General features: G+C 33.4%; 1 protein-coding gene across 1 annotated transcript; it reads right to left on the bottom strand.

The window, feature by feature from the left end:
- Positions 1 to 13,618: 13,618 nt before the first annotated feature.
- LOC149178187 (protein NUCLEAR FUSION DEFECTIVE 4-like) lies at positions 13,619 to 15,838 on the bottom strand. Its single transcript, XM_089423553.1, has 3 exons — positions 15,477 to 15,838; positions 14,346 to 15,239; positions 13,619 to 14,239 (listed from the first exon to the last, which is right to left on the bottom strand). Exons 1-3 carry the CDS (start codon positions 15,816 to 15,818, stop codon positions 13,730 to 13,732), a joined length of 1,746 nt encoding a protein of 581 aa, XP_089279679.1. The 5' UTR covers positions 15,819 to 15,838; the 3' UTR covers positions 13,619 to 13,729.
- Between the last annotated feature and the right edge of the window lie 3,058 nt (positions 15,839 to 18,896).

Below are 18,896 nucleotides of genomic sequence, written 5' to 3'. Positions count from 1 at the left end.
GCTTCGGTCTGGCTAAATCAACCTTAGATCTAAGAGTGTCAGGTAGGATTTTTTGAAGAGTCGTAGACTGAGAATATATCAGTTCTAATTGTTGGGCTCGAAAAATATCCTGCTCTTCTGAGTAAACACCAGAAAGAGAAACATCCTTGGAGATCTCAGGTTGTAACTATTTGAGAAACCATTCGAGATGAAACTCGAGTGGAATTTCAACTTTGATGATCCTCTTTCTCTGTCTCCATTCCTAGATATGATATAAAATGTGCGTTGCTATGTCTTGATGAAAATTAGCCAGAAGCTCTGTTCCGGCTTCATAGTGGACAGGCAACTAAAAATGGTTCAAGAAAATATTAGCCAAATCGACGAAAGAAGTAAAGGTGCCCCCTGGCAACTCTATATACCATTTGGCCACATTCCCTATTAAGATGCGCTAAAATAACCTCAACTTGATTGGATCATCTATCAGGGAGTTTGATGAGCATCATAAGTGGAATGTGGTCACATGGTCTCTCAGGTCTTCACCATTCTTCCCTTCGAATTTTGGAATATTTGATGGAAGTTTTGTTGGGACCGGAGGCCAAATTAGAGTGTACCTAATTGGATCATTCATCAATTTAGCCAAATCTAGAAAATTAAGCATGGCCAGAAAAGGAAGTCGTGGAGGACCTTGGGAATTCCATCCGCACTGGACAAGGTTCCCATAGGTCTGAAAAGAATGACCTGGATTTTTAAAGGCACTAGGTTGCTTGAAGTAACTCGTAGAGCCTACTCAACCAAAGGGCGATCCTTGTGGTCTAGCAAAATTCGGAGTTTGACCAATTCTTGCCCAAAATCCTCCATAACCGGTGAAGTTACCCCCTAAAAAAGTATTGAAAGGAGTTGACAGCGCCTAATAAGGGTTCCAAGCATTAGCAAAGGGTGAAAAACTTTGAAATTATTTAACCAAGGAATACAGAACATTGCCTTGTTGGCCGAAAAATTGATTCCCAGCTCCTATCCCACTAAACGAAGGGTTTTTCCAATTCTGAAAGGGGTTACTACCTTGACTTGTAAAAGGCTATCGGATTGGAATGTGGTATATCACCACTTCCAAATGGGAAACCCTGAAATAAGTCAATCCACTCATCATGGATGTAGAGGCAGTTGATGGTATATTCAAAGGAACCAAAGGAATACCTTGAGAGGGCATTCCAAAAGGGAAAAATCCAAAACTAGATGCATTAGCTTGAGAACTTCCATTCGTCGACGAAATGGAAGTAGACCCAAATAATGATGTGCTGGGAGTGTTAGCAGGGATGGAAATAGTTCCTCCCCCTTGCACAGATATAGGAGTCTACATGCTCGTAACACTCGTCATGGATGCCATGCTTCCAGCAGTGGTCATCGAAGGGATAAATGTATGTGGAACTAGGCTTGAAGGCCTCTGAGTCGGAGGTCCAACATATAAAAAAGCATCTAGGTGATCAGGAGGAAGAGGAGAATTTGGAGCTGTAACCAACTCTGAAAGTTCTTCTACTTCAATATTATCTTCCGACTGGAAGAGTACTCGAGAAAGAACTGGTGTGTTCCACTCTAATTCTGTGCTAGGACTAGATCTATCTTCTGAACTAGTGCCCCCAAGCAGATGATCAATCTTCGATGCGCCTGCTACCTCTGGTTGAAAACCACTGGCAGAATCGCTCCTACGCCTTCTAGGAGAATGCTCTGGACTCGTAGGGGAAAGCCCACAAAGTCTCCGAGACTGTCGAGATGGTCGGTCATCCACTTTGAATTATTTTACAAAAGCTACTTAAAGACTCAAGAAAATTGAAAAGTTATGCCGATTAGGAGCACAAAACACTCACTAAAATATCCCTAAAGATATCAGCAATCAAACAACTTCCAAGTATTTTCTCTCTGGGTGATTAGGACCGAACACCAAAATACAGGAAAGTTAATAATAAGGGTCTTTAGAAAATATATTGGGGTATTTACGCCCCAGGCCTACTAGTGAAGGTATTAGAGGTAGTTACGCTGACCTCCAGACAACAGCCTTTTCCGGTGCAAGCCCCAAAGCTTCGCAAGGGTCCCCTCCAGAAGTACTGCTGAACATGATGCAATGTCAACCTCAGGTGCCACAGGATTCCCCTCTACAACCACCTATGTGGATTCCTAGGATAGGCAACTATGGACACCAACTCGTATCAAAAGCTAGGCAGAACAGTCGTGAGGTAGGATCCGACAAGTAAGAGAGGGGGTATCTCTCGTCCTTATCTTCACGAACCCTTGTGCTTAACTCCCAGTCACGGAGGTTTCCCGGTCTCCCTAACGTTATTGGATTTCGCTCTTTAATCAAACTTCTATGCTTTACAATTTAGAGCGGCCTTGGAGAGTTTACTCTCCTCTCACCTAATCCAAGGCCCTAAATAAACCTAAACTTGTTGGTGTATTCTGATGACAATACAAAAAGTTCTAGTTTATTTTATTAAGCGCTTGATTCTAAAAGGGTGTTCTTTTAAGTCAAAGGGATAAATGGAAATGAAACCAATGGTGTTTGTATGACGCAAAAGAAATTAATGAAAAACTAACTTATATGAATGCAATCATTTGTTCTTCAATGAAAAGAAATTTCTACTTGGGTTCTATGAAACTTTTGTAAAGAAAATTTTTTTTCTTTTCTTTTCTTAAAGCACACTTCACACTTACAAAAAATAAAAAGACTATTGATGCTTTAATAATGCAAACTACCCTAATGCAAGGTGTACATGAAGATGCAAGATCCTAGATTACTCTAAAAAGAATGAAAGCAATTGTTTATAACTTATTAATAAGCCAACTTAAGTGTCTGAAAAGGATATAAATTTTGAATACAAAATCTTCTCCAAACAAGAAGGACGAATCCAAAAAATTCACAATTCACTTTCAAAAAATCAAAAGAAACAAAAATCAAACTTGGAAAAAGAAGACAAAAACAATGTTTTTTAAGAACCTTTATTTTTCAAGAAGCAATGAAAACAACCTTTCAAAAGCACTATGAATGCCACCAAAGACTCAAAGACCAAAAGAAGAGCACAAGGAAACTTTGCAAGTCACAAATTCAACAACGAATGAAAACTTGAACAAAAAGGGCTTCAACTTGTACTAAATGACCCAAAAGGCAGCGAAGAGCTTTGACAAACTAACCAAGAAGTCAGGAAAGAAACACTTTCAAATTTGTCAAAAAGAAACTTTCAAAAAGCAAGAAAAGGTGTAAGGCCACGAAATGACGGAAAGCAAAGCAAGTAGACCAATAATCAAGCTTGACACTAAGATTGAAAACAATCTGCTATTTTGAAGGACTAGAATAATCAAGAACCTCAGCAAGAAGTCTTGTGTGCCAAAACACAAATCATAAAACTCACTCAAAAGAAAACCTAGGCCAAAACTTTTCAAAGTGGAAGAGAATTCAAAACAGTAATCTCACTGAATAATAAAATTCTAAAGACAGAAATTGACAACTCAGAGACCAAGCAAACCCAGAAACAAATCTTTCTGGGCAGAGAGATTTGAAAAAACAATGCAACAAATGTTATACGCGACTGTGTTCAAGCACAGGGGAATGCACACGTATATGTGGGTTCACTTCAAGAAACAAGCGTGTGTGTTTGTAAAGAGACAAAAGTATGTATACAAAGCTTTACAAGAAAAATAAAAAATAAAGGCAGATCAAGAAGACCAGACTTAAGGTTTGAGATTCTACTAGATCAAACAATACTGTCACAATAAGCAAACCAAGAACTGAGCCCTAATTGACACTGAATAACCCAAACTAGGAATAACAAGATTGTTATCCCCAGTAGAGTTGTCAATTCTGTTACGAGAATAAGCACCCTAGGGCTTTAGGTTGGAACCCCAACAGAGCAAGAGAAAACTACAGTAAGAAACACTCATACGACTCAAGAAACATGCTTATATAAACAAACTATGTGATGACGACCATACTCGGATGTCCTTCGTTTGGGTAGTTCCAGCAGGGTTCAGACCCTCTGCAACTCCTGATGATCTTCAAATCTGCAAATCAACCAATTCGAACATACATAGCAGCATATAGATAAAGAATTTTAATGAAACTAACTTTATATCATATAAGAAAATGATTAGTTATACATCAAAATAACATTCATACGTGAATTACAATAGTATTTGTTACATAAAAAATGTTAATCTCAGGAACATGACAATGTTTCTTTTTATTGTAGAAAGCTATAACTAACACAGAGAGAATTCACCTGAGTCTTCTTCTTCTGGCTCCAAGCAGAACCATCCTCCAAATCCGTCTAGTCCCAGTCTTCAACAGCCTCCTTCCATAACCAATACCATGATATCTCAAGCAAGTGGGAGAATCTCAACACTCAAGGAAACAAGGATTTCTTGAAACTTGGGGAAGTGCTTGAAGCACAAGGATACTTTAGACTCAGTGAGGGATAATCTCAATATAATAATTCTATCTCTTCTCCTCCTTAAGGCCTTCCCATAGAAGTCTATTTATACTTCTCCCAATTAGTTTTTTAGTTAGGAAATAGTGGGGCCACGAGCACTAGGAGGTAATCAACAAGTAAAACCCATGAACTCCACCCATAATTAAGGAAATTTAATTTTTTTATGTGTTTTAACACATGTACGCGTGTTGGGTATCGACTAACCCACGTGTACACGCTTTTATCTCAGGGCAAAGTAGCATACATGGAATAAAACACTGTTTTTAAAATATTTGGACCAAGTCTGGAAGAAGGGGTTGCTCTAGGCCATAAACCAAGCATCAAAAATACCAAGGGTGGTAAATGGAGCTATAAGACCATGTCCTTAACAATATTACCAACTTTGAGCTTCTTAAAGATTTCCAGTCTGACACTGACCATAGGCCTTTGTATTTAATCCTCAATCTCATTATGCATACCAGCCACATGCGGGATACTAGTGAAAGATAATGACACACTCGTTTCAATCGAAGTAATGTAGACCTTTTCTTAAAGGACTTAAAAAGGGATTTAAGTTCCTTGACTTATAATAACAATATTGATCAAATTTATCACAATTTTACTACTACCCTTTCCACTACCATTAAGAAGTCCTCTACTAAGGTATCATATAAGAAGATTAATAGAAATTCCAACCCTTGGTACGACAAAGATTGTAAAAGTGCCAGGAAAACTATTCAAGATGCTCATAACGAAACTATCAAGATTTGAAATATTGGTATATACAAAGCCCTCATTAAAGAGAAGAAACAATCATATATCAATTAGAGATAATAGCATGTTCTTCACGTTTCTAAAGTTGTGCCCAAAAGGTTTTGGTGGAACGTGCTTGTTCATAAATCTAAAGATAATCATTTGGCACCATTAGAAAAGTAGGACATCTATCTTAAGAAGTTGTAGGACTCCCCAAACACCACGGTCACCATCGTTAGCACTCATATTAAGGAAGATATATTTACTCTTGAGGATGTTGAGTCTGGGATTAATAAGCTTGCTAGTGGGAAAGCTAAAGACATTTAATGATACGAAGCTAAGATCTTAAAGCTAGGAGGATCTATCCTCATTCCTCATCTCCACAATCTTCTCAACTTGGTTGTAAAGCATGGATTCCCTAAGCCTTAGACACAAAGCCTTATTGTGCTTATCTTTAAAAATGGGGACAAAATTGTTTCCTCTAACTACAAGACCATTATGATTAGTGACATCTTAGCCAAACTTTATGGTCTCATTTTGGATAAGAATATTAGCCATGGTAAAAGAGCTAAAGGGTAAGTTGGTTTTAAGAGATACCACTTGACTATTGACCATCTTGTCACTCTCAGGATCATTGCCAAGGAATGTCCCAATAGTAAAGATGATCTCTTTTGTCTCTTTGTGGACTTTAGAAATCCTTTGACATTGTTCCTCAGGATAAGCTTTGGAAAAGACTTGATGAGATAATGATTCCTCCTGAGTTGAAGATTCATGTGATTTGCCTCTACGAGACAGTTGTTGTGAAGATTAAGACCAATGAAGGGTGGTCTAAAGATATTGAATGCAATATCGGGGTTAAATAACGGTGTCCCCTTTCCCCTACCATTTTTGGTGTTTACATCGATAAGCTATAGGAGTGTTTGGAAATCACACGGTGCATGGGGACTGAGCTTGTTGGTATTATCATTACTCTTCTCCTCTATGCCGATGATATCATTCTTCTTGCTAGAATCCATGAGGACCTGGAGAAGCAACTTGAGACTCTTAATGACTATTGCTCCAAGATGGGTATGAAGGTGAATATCGACAAGACTAAAATCATGACAATTAAATCCAAAAATATCACCCATGGAAATTTCATCTCTGATAAAAATTACTTAGAAAAAGTATCTTCTTATAAATATTTGGGTATTGACATACCTTATCAACTCAACCAGAATTACAACATTGAGAAAAGGATTATTGGAGGCTGGAAATGTTAGTACGAGCTTGAAAACAATTGTAAGGTTATCGATCTTTGTATATGGAGTAAAAAAAGGTTACTGTTTAAGACCCTCGTCACTCCTATTATCCTATACGGTTGTGAAGTCTGAGATTTCAGTATATCCAAATATTAATGGAGAAATATTGAGATGATTCAAAAGTAATTCATAACCTACAATCTCAAGATCAAGGGAAATACCGCCTATCCTATCCTCCTAATTGAATTTGGCTTCTTCACTATTGAAAGCGGGGCTATGTTTAAGTATATAATGTATAATAAGGATATCTACAACATGGAATCCAATAGGTTTCATAAAATTTCTTCTAACTTTAGTCAAAACCTCCACCTTTGCCTCAAGTGTGTGTGGCATAAGGATGCCTAGTCTTGGCTCAACCATTGGGGTATAAATGAGGAGATCATCCTGGGAAGCAAGGATAATGTCAAAGATACTATCACCTCCAAATTTAAGGATAAGTTATGGGATGATAAGGAGTTGGAGGGTGAAAGGAAGATAAGATATTATAAGGAGGTGGTCACCCCCACACTGTAATGAAGGATCACATAAAAAACTATACTCACATTCAAAATGAAGGGATGGCATTTATATCAAGTGGGGAGATACAACTAAATTTACCTCCTTCTTTGACCCGATGGAATTCACATGAATGTGTGGGGCCTCATTCATAGCATTCGATGTGATCCTTCATTATAGTGGGGGGTTTTCCCATCATTCACCTTGGAAAACATGTTCCCTGACCTTGGTCTTATTTTATTTACATGAAAAATCAACCTAGGGTTGCTACACTAATAATAGTCACTTGTATACTTATTCATGTTAGGTTTGACTACTCATTATGTGTTTATTAATTTTTTTGTAAGGCACTAAGTTTTCATGCAACACTTATTTTCATTTCATTGATTCATATTCTTAAAATGCTTTAGGTTTATCAAATGTTTTAATTTTATGAACTTTTCTAATAATTTTCAAAATATTTTAATTAAAGACACAAGAGCAATGCTATTTTAAATTTGTATGTTTATTTAAATATAAATATAAATTATTATATTTTATTATTATTTTTAAAATTAAAAAAAAGAAGAATATTTAAGGGTTGAAATTTGATAGGTATTTTTCGTATCAAACATCTATCGATAAAAATAAAACATTATTTGAAATTCTAATAAAGTAATTCAAGGGCAAGGTGTTGGTTATTTAGGTTGTGTTTAATGATATTGGTTTCATTTAAGCCATACAATAACAGATCTATTATTTGATAGTTTATTCCAATTAGGTTTTCAAGGTATGTCATCTGTATTATTTCAATGTGTATAATTGTTTTTTAATTATTTTCTTCTCACATCAAATTATTTTATTAACAAGTGGTGTCAGAGCTATGGAGAGAAGTTGGTGTGTGTCTAAATGCTCTAGAATGAGAAACCATTGATGGTGTCTCATGATATTTTTATAAATGTCATTAGGTATTGAGAATAGAACATATAGAAGTCATTGTTAATGCATTTTATAATAATTACCATATTGGTGATGCAATATTGTGACATGGAGGAGGAGCCAATGGTTTGTAGATTCTCAGTATGCCGAACTCAAAATTAGAAAAGGAAAACACATCTCAAAAAAGGTAAGGGATAGAGGTCATAGTGGTGCTAAAGTCTAAGGAATTCATGTAGAATACTTGTTAATGACTATAGGTTTTAGATCATCACCCTCATTGGATTTGACTTGTGAAACTTTTATGATTTTTGAGCTTGATCTCAACAACCTTGAGTTCGAGAAGGTGAAGCCTAGCTTGAATATATGGAAGAGCTTCCTACATTGGTTGGGAAATGCCATGAGAAAGAAATATTCCTCAAGGATTGTGTCAAAACTTTGTTGTACATGAAACCTAGGAGCTAGTGATATATTTGAGTTGAAAAGTGCAACACCAACCCTAGGAAATTTCAATGGGAATCAACTCTCATTCTCACTAGAGCTTATATATATATTTTTTCCACTCGGGCACAAGGTAGCATTTTGGAGCATAGAGCAGTGGCAAGATTAGATGATGAAATCTTGAATGCCCTATGAAAGTTGAGTTCTATGGTAAGATTAAAAAAACACAGTTTTGAAATAAAAATAAGTTTTGAAATGATAGTCAAAGTCAACAACCTCTGTTCCACAAAACATGTGTGTGAACCACTAAGATTAGGTGGAAAATCTGTTAGACAAATATTCCCTATTTCAGGCACTCAAGGATGACAGATTAGTTAGATCATGCATTTATGTCTCTGGTTTATATGAAGGTGGAAAAATGGGAACATACTAATGCATGTGTGGATTTGGTGTATATCGAGGTGGAGTGATGACACATAGAATAGGTGGAAACCTATGCATATGGCATATGAATATATGAAAAATAGGTTGTGGTCATACATGAGAGTGTGGAGTAAGGGAAAATATGCTTAAATTTAAATTAGTGTGGAAGGTAATGAGATTGATTTGAGTGAAGAAATATAATATTTGGTTAAGTCATAAAGGTGTAGAGAGTAATACATGAAAAACCCACACAGTGATGATACGAGATCGTTTGTTTAGAAAGTAGATGTAGACACAATGACCAAATCCAACATAGATAGAAATCATATCAAGATGTTCATGAGGAGAAGACTTGTTGTGAGCAAGTGCGTAGATGAGATAAAGGTGGAATAAGTTCCATGACTACAATAATAATAAAAAAAACCTTTGGAGATAAGAAGGTTGTAAAATACATGTAAATGGGCATATGACTATAAAACTTAGTTAGACATGCATACCCTGAGAGGTGATAAGGAACGAGAGAATGTATGATTTCATGATTGAATTCAAATAATTTTCCCAAGCAAGTTTAAATGGGGAATTGTTAGGTAAACTTGACACAGTAAAAGAGTTAAGATCGTGAGGTCAACAATGGTGGTTGGCTTACATGTAATGGAAGTATGTAAAAGGATTTTTAAAAGGCTTGAAGATTCTCCATTATAATATGAAGGAATAGAGCACGAGGTTCATTTGGAAACTACTAGTCAACATGAGGTTCATTTGGAAACTACTAGTCAACATGACTACATTTAAATCTTGTAGTCTAACGAAATTACCTTTTTTAGAGCATTTTTCCTTGTCAATTTTGTTTAGAATCTAATACATAATTTTAAAAATTATAATTTTAAGTTGTGTAACTTGCAAAGATCAAGTACCTCTCAGGTTTTTCAGGGTGTCAAATCCACTTAAGGATTCAAAAATGTTATTTAAATAACAAGAAATTGTATTGTTGGATTCCAGTCAAAACCCCATTTCATTTATCAATTAGGCTATTCCCATTTAAATCAACGATATTTACTATTAAGCCATAAGATGATAAATTTATTAACGGTTGGTTTTTTCCCAATTAGGCTTCCATAATTTCAATAACATATAGCTCATAGGGATTTCGCCTTTACAAAATATTTTTAGTAATAACTAAGATAAAGGGTTGAGATTTGTTTCAAAAATGATTATATTGTTCTTACTTTTCAATTTAATTTAAAAAATGTAAAATTAAACTATTTTGATTATGAAATGAGTTATGTTATCTTCTATTGTAAAAAAAACTAGTTTTTTTATAAAAAATGTGAATTTGCATGATAGAAAATTTTATTAAATATTTTCTTAAACAAACATATATAATTAGTATATTAATTTTTTTTATACTTACTACTAATTTAAAATAAAATTTTATGATTTATTTTTTATAAAAAAAGTGTGAATTTGCATGATAGAAATTTTTATTAAATGTTTTATTAAACAAACATATTTATATAATTAGTATATTAATTTTTTTTTTAATTACTACTAATTTAAAATAAAATTTATCATTTATTTTTAATTTTGTCAATATGGGTTAATATTTATAAATTTTATAAATAATGTCAAAATATAATATAAAAATGTGTAGTCTAATTTATAGAAAAAATCACCTTTTTACAAAATTTTGGGTATTCTATGTTTTAGGGTAATTTTTCTGGTTAATTTTAATTCAAATATAGCGAATATTTTTACAAATTTGAGTTTAAATTGTTTAATTTGTGAAATTCAACTATCAAAAATATTTTCAAAAGACATAATCTATTTATATATTCAAAACTAGTACAACCACATTTAAAATATTAATGTGGTTGATATAGCCAAAGGCTTCATAATATAACAAAAAACAATATTGCAATAAAGAAATTATTGCAACACAAAAAATGTTTTACCAATTCACACATTTACCTGATTAACCATCTATAAAAGTTATGGGTCAACTTTAACTTGAGAAAAGCCAAAAAAAAGGGATTACACATCTTATTGTAAAATGGACCATTTTGCTAAATAAAATTTGTTGATATATAGATGAATGTTATAAAAAATAATGAGGAAGTTATTAGAATTGGAATAATATCAAATCCCTAGGAAATTTGTGGGCGTGAGCCACTTGGCACAAATCTAATTTTTAAAATTGATTAAAAGTAATTGATCATTTTGCTAAAACAAAATTTGATTATATATAAATGAATGTTATAAATAATAATGAGAAAGTTATTAGAATTGGAATAATCTCAAATCCCTAACAAATTGGTGAGCGTTAACGAATCTATTTTTTTAAATTTATTAAAAGTCAATGTAATGTAACAAACTATGTAACATGCTACAACTCTTCATAAGCATTGAGACTAAGCATATGTTAAACATATTTCCTTGAAAATTAATCTAGACAATCAAATAAAAAACAAAAAAAAGTCAACAAATCTTCATCAACCTTAAATTGAAATAAAAAAGCTTTAAAAATATATATTTAAAAAAAAACAGACTCAAAATCTTACTTGAATTTTAATGGAAAAAAAAATTCAACCTATATTAGATTGGGAGTGGTCTACCGACGCGGAGGAATTGTGCGGTTTGGCCAAAATTTGGACAAAAAAATTCAAAAAATCCCATAGAGGTAGTATTTGAATCGTGTTTTTGATAGTGGAAATGGATTCAGAGCCATCAAAAACGTCTAAGACACCTAAAATTTTAAAGTTTAATTGGATTTACAAAAATCCTTACCAGATTTTCTCTAAATACAACCAGAATTTCCATAACTTTCCAAACAACTCCTGCGTTAAACCACTGCTATCAAATTGCAACCTCCTTAAAATTAAATTAAAAACCTTATTTACCGTGAGTTAAAAGTTAAATTTCAAACTCCAACCCTCCCATTACCTTACTTATATTTCGCACGAGTTAAAAATTAAATTTCAAATTCCAACCATCGCATTACCTTCCTTATATTTCGCATTAGTTAAAAATTAGATTTCAAATTCCAACGCTCCCTGGATGTATCCGCCCCAGCGTCTATTGGTTAAACACCATCAAAATCGAACCGGTAGGATTTCATTTCAAATCCCAATACTGCTTAGCTGTACCTGCCCAGCCTCTATTGGCGCAGATAAAACTGCTATAAACTTTATAGTGGAGTACATACGTTATGCCATGTTCTAGCTTTGAAATTTGCAAAAATTCGGTATTTGTTCATTCGTCAATAAATATATCAAATTTTATGAAATTAACAATATTTGTTCATCAGGGTATTACTGCTGAAGACTATCGTGTTTTGTGAGTGTGAAAACAGACACCAACTCGTCAAGGTCCAACCATGTCAGATCACTGTAGTTCGTACAACAATCTTCAGAATAGTTACCAACTAAAAAGCATAGTTACCAAATTACTAAAAAGCATAGTTACCAAATTGGGGCGATTTGGTAAAAAAAAATGGTGAGTTCGTTGGATTCCGCCGAATTATTAGTCAACTATCGATTTGTTTTACAGTACAATTGCAGACCATAAGGATTATATTGGTGGGATAAAAGCATAGTTACCAAAGTGGGGCGATTTGGTAAAAAAAAAATGGTGAGTTCGTTGGATTCCGCCGAATTATTAGTCAACTATCGATTTGTTTTACAGTACAATTGCAGCCCATAAGGATTATATTGGTGGGATATTTCCAAGCTGTTTTAACTAATTTAATAGAGCTTTCTCTTTGCGTAAACATTAAAAAGTTATTATTGGATTGCAGTTGAGAGAGAGTCAGGGTAAGCCAAAGCAAAGCTGTTTTAACTAATTTAATAGAGCTTTCTGTTTACGTAAACCTTAAAAAAGTATTATTAGATTGCAGTTGAGAGAGAGCCGGGGCAAGCCAAAGCAAAAATATCTATATTCAGGTTAGAAGTAGATTTGATAGATTTTGAAATATATAAATGATTTTTTTTTATTTATATGGTGGAATTTCTTAAATTGAAAATTTTTGAATCAAATTATTTTTATATTTTTTATTTGATTTAAATTTGAATTCAAACTTGGTACTATGTATTTGTTTGAATGCAAATTCAAATTCAAATTGGGTAATTAGGTTAAAAAGGAGTTGGAATTCTGTTGGGAATAATGCTTAATTTGTTATGTAAATTGCTGACAAATTAGTCAGCAGATTTTGTGTTCTATGTGTAAAATTGAATAATGCTTAATTTGTTATGTAAATTGCTTACACAGCAGATTTTGTGTTCTGTGTAAAATCAGGGCAGCAAATTATTAGGGAGGACAATGCTGGAAATTAGCTTTCACAAAATTGGTAGTGTTAGTAGATTTGTTTCAGATTAGAAAGTCGATTGATAATCATATTAATAATAATTTTACTATATAAAAATGTAGTTAATGGTTTAAGTAGATTTGTTTCATATTATAAAATTGATTGATAATGATATTAGTAATAATTTTACTATATAAAAATGTAGTTAATGATTTAATTAAAAATAATATTTATACCAAATTTGAACTCACACTGTAACTATGTTCTATTTGTTTTTTAATGTAACTGTGTTTTATTTGTCTTTTTTTGTGTAACTGTGTTTTATTTGTTCATTTTTTTTTTCCTCATAATTATATGAGCTGTTATCAGCTGGGTTAAAGAGATCATTTCATATTTTACAAATTCAACGTTCCAATTAAGCAACTCAATTGAGACTCAAAAGCAGTTGGGATTCAACGTTGCAATTAAGGAACTGAATTGTGACTCAGTACATGTTACGCTCGTTACCCGAAATGGCGACGCAATGGATCTTTAGTTAATCTTGCGATGATGAAGTGTAAAATCATTGGTGTAGAATGGATTTCAGCTCACTTTGATTCATTACAATTCTCCGCAATATACAAAGGGAAGGGTTTATACTAATATCTTTCAAAATGAAATAACTATGCCTAATTCTGATCTAATTCTTGGCATTGTCTTTTGTGGATAGATTCATACAACTCGCGTGTTCTCATGCACAGAACAACGCAGAGAACGATTCCAAAGAGGCATACACATCCCCAGAGCAGAAACGTTTTATCAAAACACTGTCTTCCCATGCAGAGATGCCAATCACCTGAGTCTTCTGGGTGTTTATCCATGCCAGAAGAAGAAGAATCATCATAAATGACTCCTGCAACTTCACCGAAGAGAAGAGAACCAAATGCAATGTTTGTGATAAGAATGTTGTGGTTGACACCAAAACTTTTCATTCCGAACATCTCTGAAGAAATCGGAATGGCTATGGCGCTGATCGCTCCTACAGAAGTTCCAACAATGGCCGTGCTCAAATAAAGGACAACAGTGGTCGTTGGGTTCATGAATCTCAGCATGAAGAAGGCCACAAACATGGGAACCATCCATATGCCCATCCATCCTGGCCTTGGCACGGGTCGGTACTTTCTCAACTTCCGACATTTCTAATTCACAGAAAACGATACCGTTATACCAAGAAAACATAGAAAACCCTAATAGGAAATAATCACAGTAGATATGCAAGAAAGGAGCATGTATGGATTAGCATACCAGTATATAATCGGGAAGCCCTGATGCAATACGCCCAAAAACTCCAAAAGACGAAACAAGAGATACTAAGATTGGCGTCTTGCAGTATCCCAAGGACTGAACAATCTGCCCTAGGTTGTTCATATATACTAGTCCCACAGTTCCTCCGCAAAAATATACGAAATAATATAGCCAGAAGTCAATACTTCGCAAGAGCTCTAGGATGCTGTGTTCTTCTCCCAGTGGTGGAACTGGCATTAAATTGAATCTCTTGATTTTAGTATCGTTGAAATTCTGTACAGTCTGCAGTGAGTTTTCTATATCCAGACTTTGAATGTTGATAGTGTTCTCTTCAGTTTGAAAGAAACCCCCTTGATAGCTTTCGTTATGGGCGGGATTGCGTAGTTCTGGACTTGGAATGTACGCGTCTACCTTCACTTCATTCCTTAAACTTTTTAAGGAAACCTTCGCAGGTATATATATAGGGGCCATCAACAGAAGGATAAGCACGGCGAAGTAGACTCCTTCAAGTTGGCGCTTCCCGTGGGGCAAGAACTCAAAAACTATGGAATATACAGCAGTAGCAAGAGCAATCAACGTGCATAGCATCATGAATTTCGTATCTGCATCGTCCTCTATTGTCGCCATTTGTAATTGAGATACATGGAGTATTGCAGCTAAAAATACACCCACTACAACGGGAACTATGGAGTTTAAAAGAAGGTACAGGGAAGGATTCCCCGGGTCTAGAATGGAAGAGAGACAGGAGTAAATAACAGGACTGAGACCTACGTAGCTTGTACTTAAACCAGAAGCCATTCCTCTCTCAGATGGGAAATTTTCAATGGCAGCCTTGAAGCTCACAGTGTTGAACCAACAGATGCTATTGCCAGCCAGGAAGCACAACATATACACCTGCGTTGTCCAAAAAATAGACTAAATCTAGTGAGGACCAATAACAACAAGTATGCTCTGCAATAATGAATATAGGCTAATATTTTAAAACCATGCTATCCTAATTATATACAGTTCTGTTTCAATTCCTTCAGATTATTATGTAAAGAAACTAATGATATATACACTTCAGAAAAAATCATCCCTCAACCTCTGTAAAGAACGATAAAATTAAATAGAATTTGGAAAGAGTGTAACCTGCCAATAAGCCAATGGCTGAATGATTCCACTCAGAATTAGCCACTGCACGCCATAACCCATCGTACCCAAACTCATTCCTATTGCAAGAACAGCCCAGGTTGGCAAAAATGCACACGCTAGTCCAGAAACCCAACCCATGATTTTTCCAAGGTCGGAGGCCACCGCCAAACTATTCAGTTGGATTTGGTTAATCCCCATAATTTTCTTTAAGTCAGAGGAATAATCAGAAAAATCAAAGTTGGTGCCAGTGATAGATTGCAGCCATATCGCTGCTATAAAACAACTCCAGCGTTTAATGGACAGTAATTTAGAGGGAGGCATCTTACTGATACCAGCCATGGCAAAACAATAACCCTATAACTGAATATCAATACGTGCAATACATTATTGTAACAGTGGTCATTTTTATAGAGGAGACGTATATTACAGGACAAGAATAAATGCTAAAGTCTTCTCGTGGGCTCCGGCATAGCTAAGGCACTGAACGCGAACACCACAAATTCCATATGGAGGTATCCGAGTGGATCACCGATTTCAACAAAATGGAAATTAAGTCGTTACTTTGTTTCACATTTACAATGATACTGAAATCAAATTCAGGTGTATATATATCCCTGCTAACTAAAAATCAAATCAGATATTAAAGGTGACGAAAACATGATTTGTTCCCGACGTCAGATCAGCAGATAAATGAAAACATGGAAGAAAAAATAGAGTGGTTCATTTATGGCCCGATAGCATGGGATTTATTGGTTGCCGTCTCTCTTAGAAGCGCGATCCTTGTCCAAATACTTGACTCTTGATGTCGATATTGCAAGACGCGTGCAGGTTACTGAGCCATTCGTAAACTTGAATAGAATCCATAAAATTTACAACAGACGATCTCTGCTGAAAGTCCTGGATAGAACGACACAAATAGTGCTCTAAAATTTAGGTTATGGTTCTGGCTGAATTTCGATCACTAAATTAGGCATTAAAGTTTCCTACTCCAGTTGTTAAGCGTACGGAATCTTGTTTTACTCTTTTAAAATCACGAGAAAATGATAGAAGAAAACAAAGATGATTGGAGCACGGTCAAGAAGTCAAGGTAAGCCCAAGAAATAATATACTGCAATTTTAAAGTTGAGATAATCCTTTGATTGATATACTCTATACTGTTGAATCTTTGAATGTTTGTGCTACGTAAGAAGCGACCGGATGCAAATGTAGATTAGGTTAAACATGTGATACTGACATTGGACTTGTTGAATGAAATGGCCTCTTCGCATGGCGGGTCACAATAATTTCGATAGACGTGTCCAAAGCTAAAAGTTTTTGTAACTTGTTTTAACTTTTAAAGTTACCATTATAACTTTGTGATTGGGCTTTTCAAATGTCCATATCAACTTGTTGAAATACTGAAATTGCTGCAGATTATGAACTTTGAATTTTAAAAATAAATATTTATATATTTTAAATATTTTAAATATTAATAATTGGAAAAGATAATTTTTATCTCTTTTAACCATTTAGTTGTTGAAGATTTAATAATTGTAAATTCGTAAAATGAAAATATCAGTGTACACATCAATAGCTTATTAAGAATTTATTTATTTTTAAGGCAGGGTGAATACTTAAACATATAAAAGGTGGATTAGCTAATAAGTTATTTGTTTATAAAGCAAGTGAATAATTTTTTAAACATATAAAAGGTGAATTAGGTTAAATGTTTGACATTGACATTGAACTTATAAAACCTAATGGTTTATTAACATTATCCGGGTTTTTTCAAATGGTAATATTAAGTTATTTTTTTAATGTTAATATTAAGTTGTTTAAATAATGATATTGTTGTAGATAATAAATTTTGAATATTAAAAATAAATATTTATATATGTGGAAAATTACCAATTAACATTAGAATTATTTAAAAAATAAATAAATAAAAAATTAATTATTAAAAAAAATTAAATTTATAAATAACAATATCATTGTATATTTCAAAAATCTATTAAAAAAATATTTTAAAATATTTTTTTTTTTTTAAATATATTTAATAAATAAGTATGGTGAATAGTTTCTTAAACATGTAAGTGGTGATGAAAAGATTTGATATTTTAATAGGGCAGTGATTATTTTATTTTATTAATTTTTTTTGGCCAAAAAAAGGTTTTAAATAGTTTATTTTAATATTTAATAATAGATTTATGTTTTTGGTAATTTTATGAATTATATAATTAAACGTTAATAAATTAGTTAAATAATGTTATTATTAATACATTTAATATTAAAGAGGGACATTTATATAATTTATATTTTAAAATTTAATATTATAAAGTTATGTTACTTGTAATAGAATATTAATATTAAATTAAAAAATAATATTATTATACATAATAAATTTTAAGAGTTGTAGTTTATATTATTTCTGAATTAATAAATCATTCTAAAAGATTTGTTTTATTTTAAAAATATGATTTTATATTTATATAATGAATCATTTTAAAAGATTTGTTTTATTTTAAAAATGTGATTTTATACTTATATTTTATAATAGAAAATATAAAATTTAATGATTAAAATATCTAATATAAGCTTAAGCAAAAATTAATAAAGGTAAGAATAATTTGAATCTAATATGTGTGCATGAAAGATGTGTGTGTTAGTGTTGCAATATTCTTTTAAGAAGTATTTCATATATCCAAAGAAATATGTCAATAAATTGAAACCATAGAAATAAAAATTTATATCCAATTTTATTACTAACATGTAATTTGAAAAAATTTATGCTATTTTTAGAATATATTTTTAGCAATTCAATATGCTCCGGAATCTTTCTTGGAAGTGCCGAGGCTTTCCATGGAACAAAGGCCCCAAGCTAAGCTGGATCTCAAATGATGTTGATATTATTTTTCTTGTTGGAACTTGGGAGCACGAAGAATCTAAGGTCCCTAACATAAATGGCTTTATGCTATGGTCTACCTGGAACAAGCGATCCTCCTGCAGAGGCATTGGGGGAATAGCTTCTTACATTAAGAAGAACATCTCCTCCCATTCTAGGATTTATAAAAGCGACCCTTACAACCAATATAGTTGGATAGAGATCACTCACATTAATAATAAAGAGACCTACATAGCAATATGTTATTTTCCCCCCATCAATTCTAACTTCCAGAAGAAGAAGAATCTAGAGAAAAATATTCCTTACAATGGTTTGGAGAATGATATTTCTATCCTAAAAAATGAAGGTAATATCCTTTTAATAGGTGACTTTAATACTCAAACTTCAAGAAAACAAGCTATTATTCTAAGCAATCATTCCAAACCTAATCCTCTTTGGTTGGACAAAGACCCTACTCTGGCTAGTATGCACAAAAGGAGCTGTGAAGACCTTGGGGAGAATCTGTTTAGGTCAAAGTGAGTCAAGCTCTGTAGTGC

This window comes from Pinus tabuliformis, chromosome 4_1 (genome assembly GCF_031772625.1).
Source record: "Pinus tabuliformis cultivar Carrire ecotype Pingquan chromosome 4_1, CPIR1, whole genome shotgun sequence".
Lineage (NCBI taxonomy): Eukaryota > Viridiplantae > Streptophyta > Pinopsida > Pinales > Pinaceae > Pinus > Pinus tabuliformis.
The sequence above is the reverse complement of the archived record's forward strand: the minus strand, read 5'-3'. Positions and strand labels throughout refer to the sequence as shown.

Coding starts and splice junctions, on each gene's coding strand:
- LOC149178187 (XM_089423553.1), bottom strand. CDS start 15,818: ATGGCTGGTATCAGTAAGATGCCTCCCTCTAAATTACTGTCCATTAAA. Junction 15,240..15,476: donor AGCCATTGGCTTATTGGCAG/GTTACACTCTTT, acceptor TGGACAACGCAG/GTGTATATGTTGTGCTTCCT. Junction 14,240..14,345: donor GGCTTCCCGATTATATACTG/GTATGCTAATCC, acceptor TCTGTGAATTAG/AAATGTCGGAAGTTGAGAAA.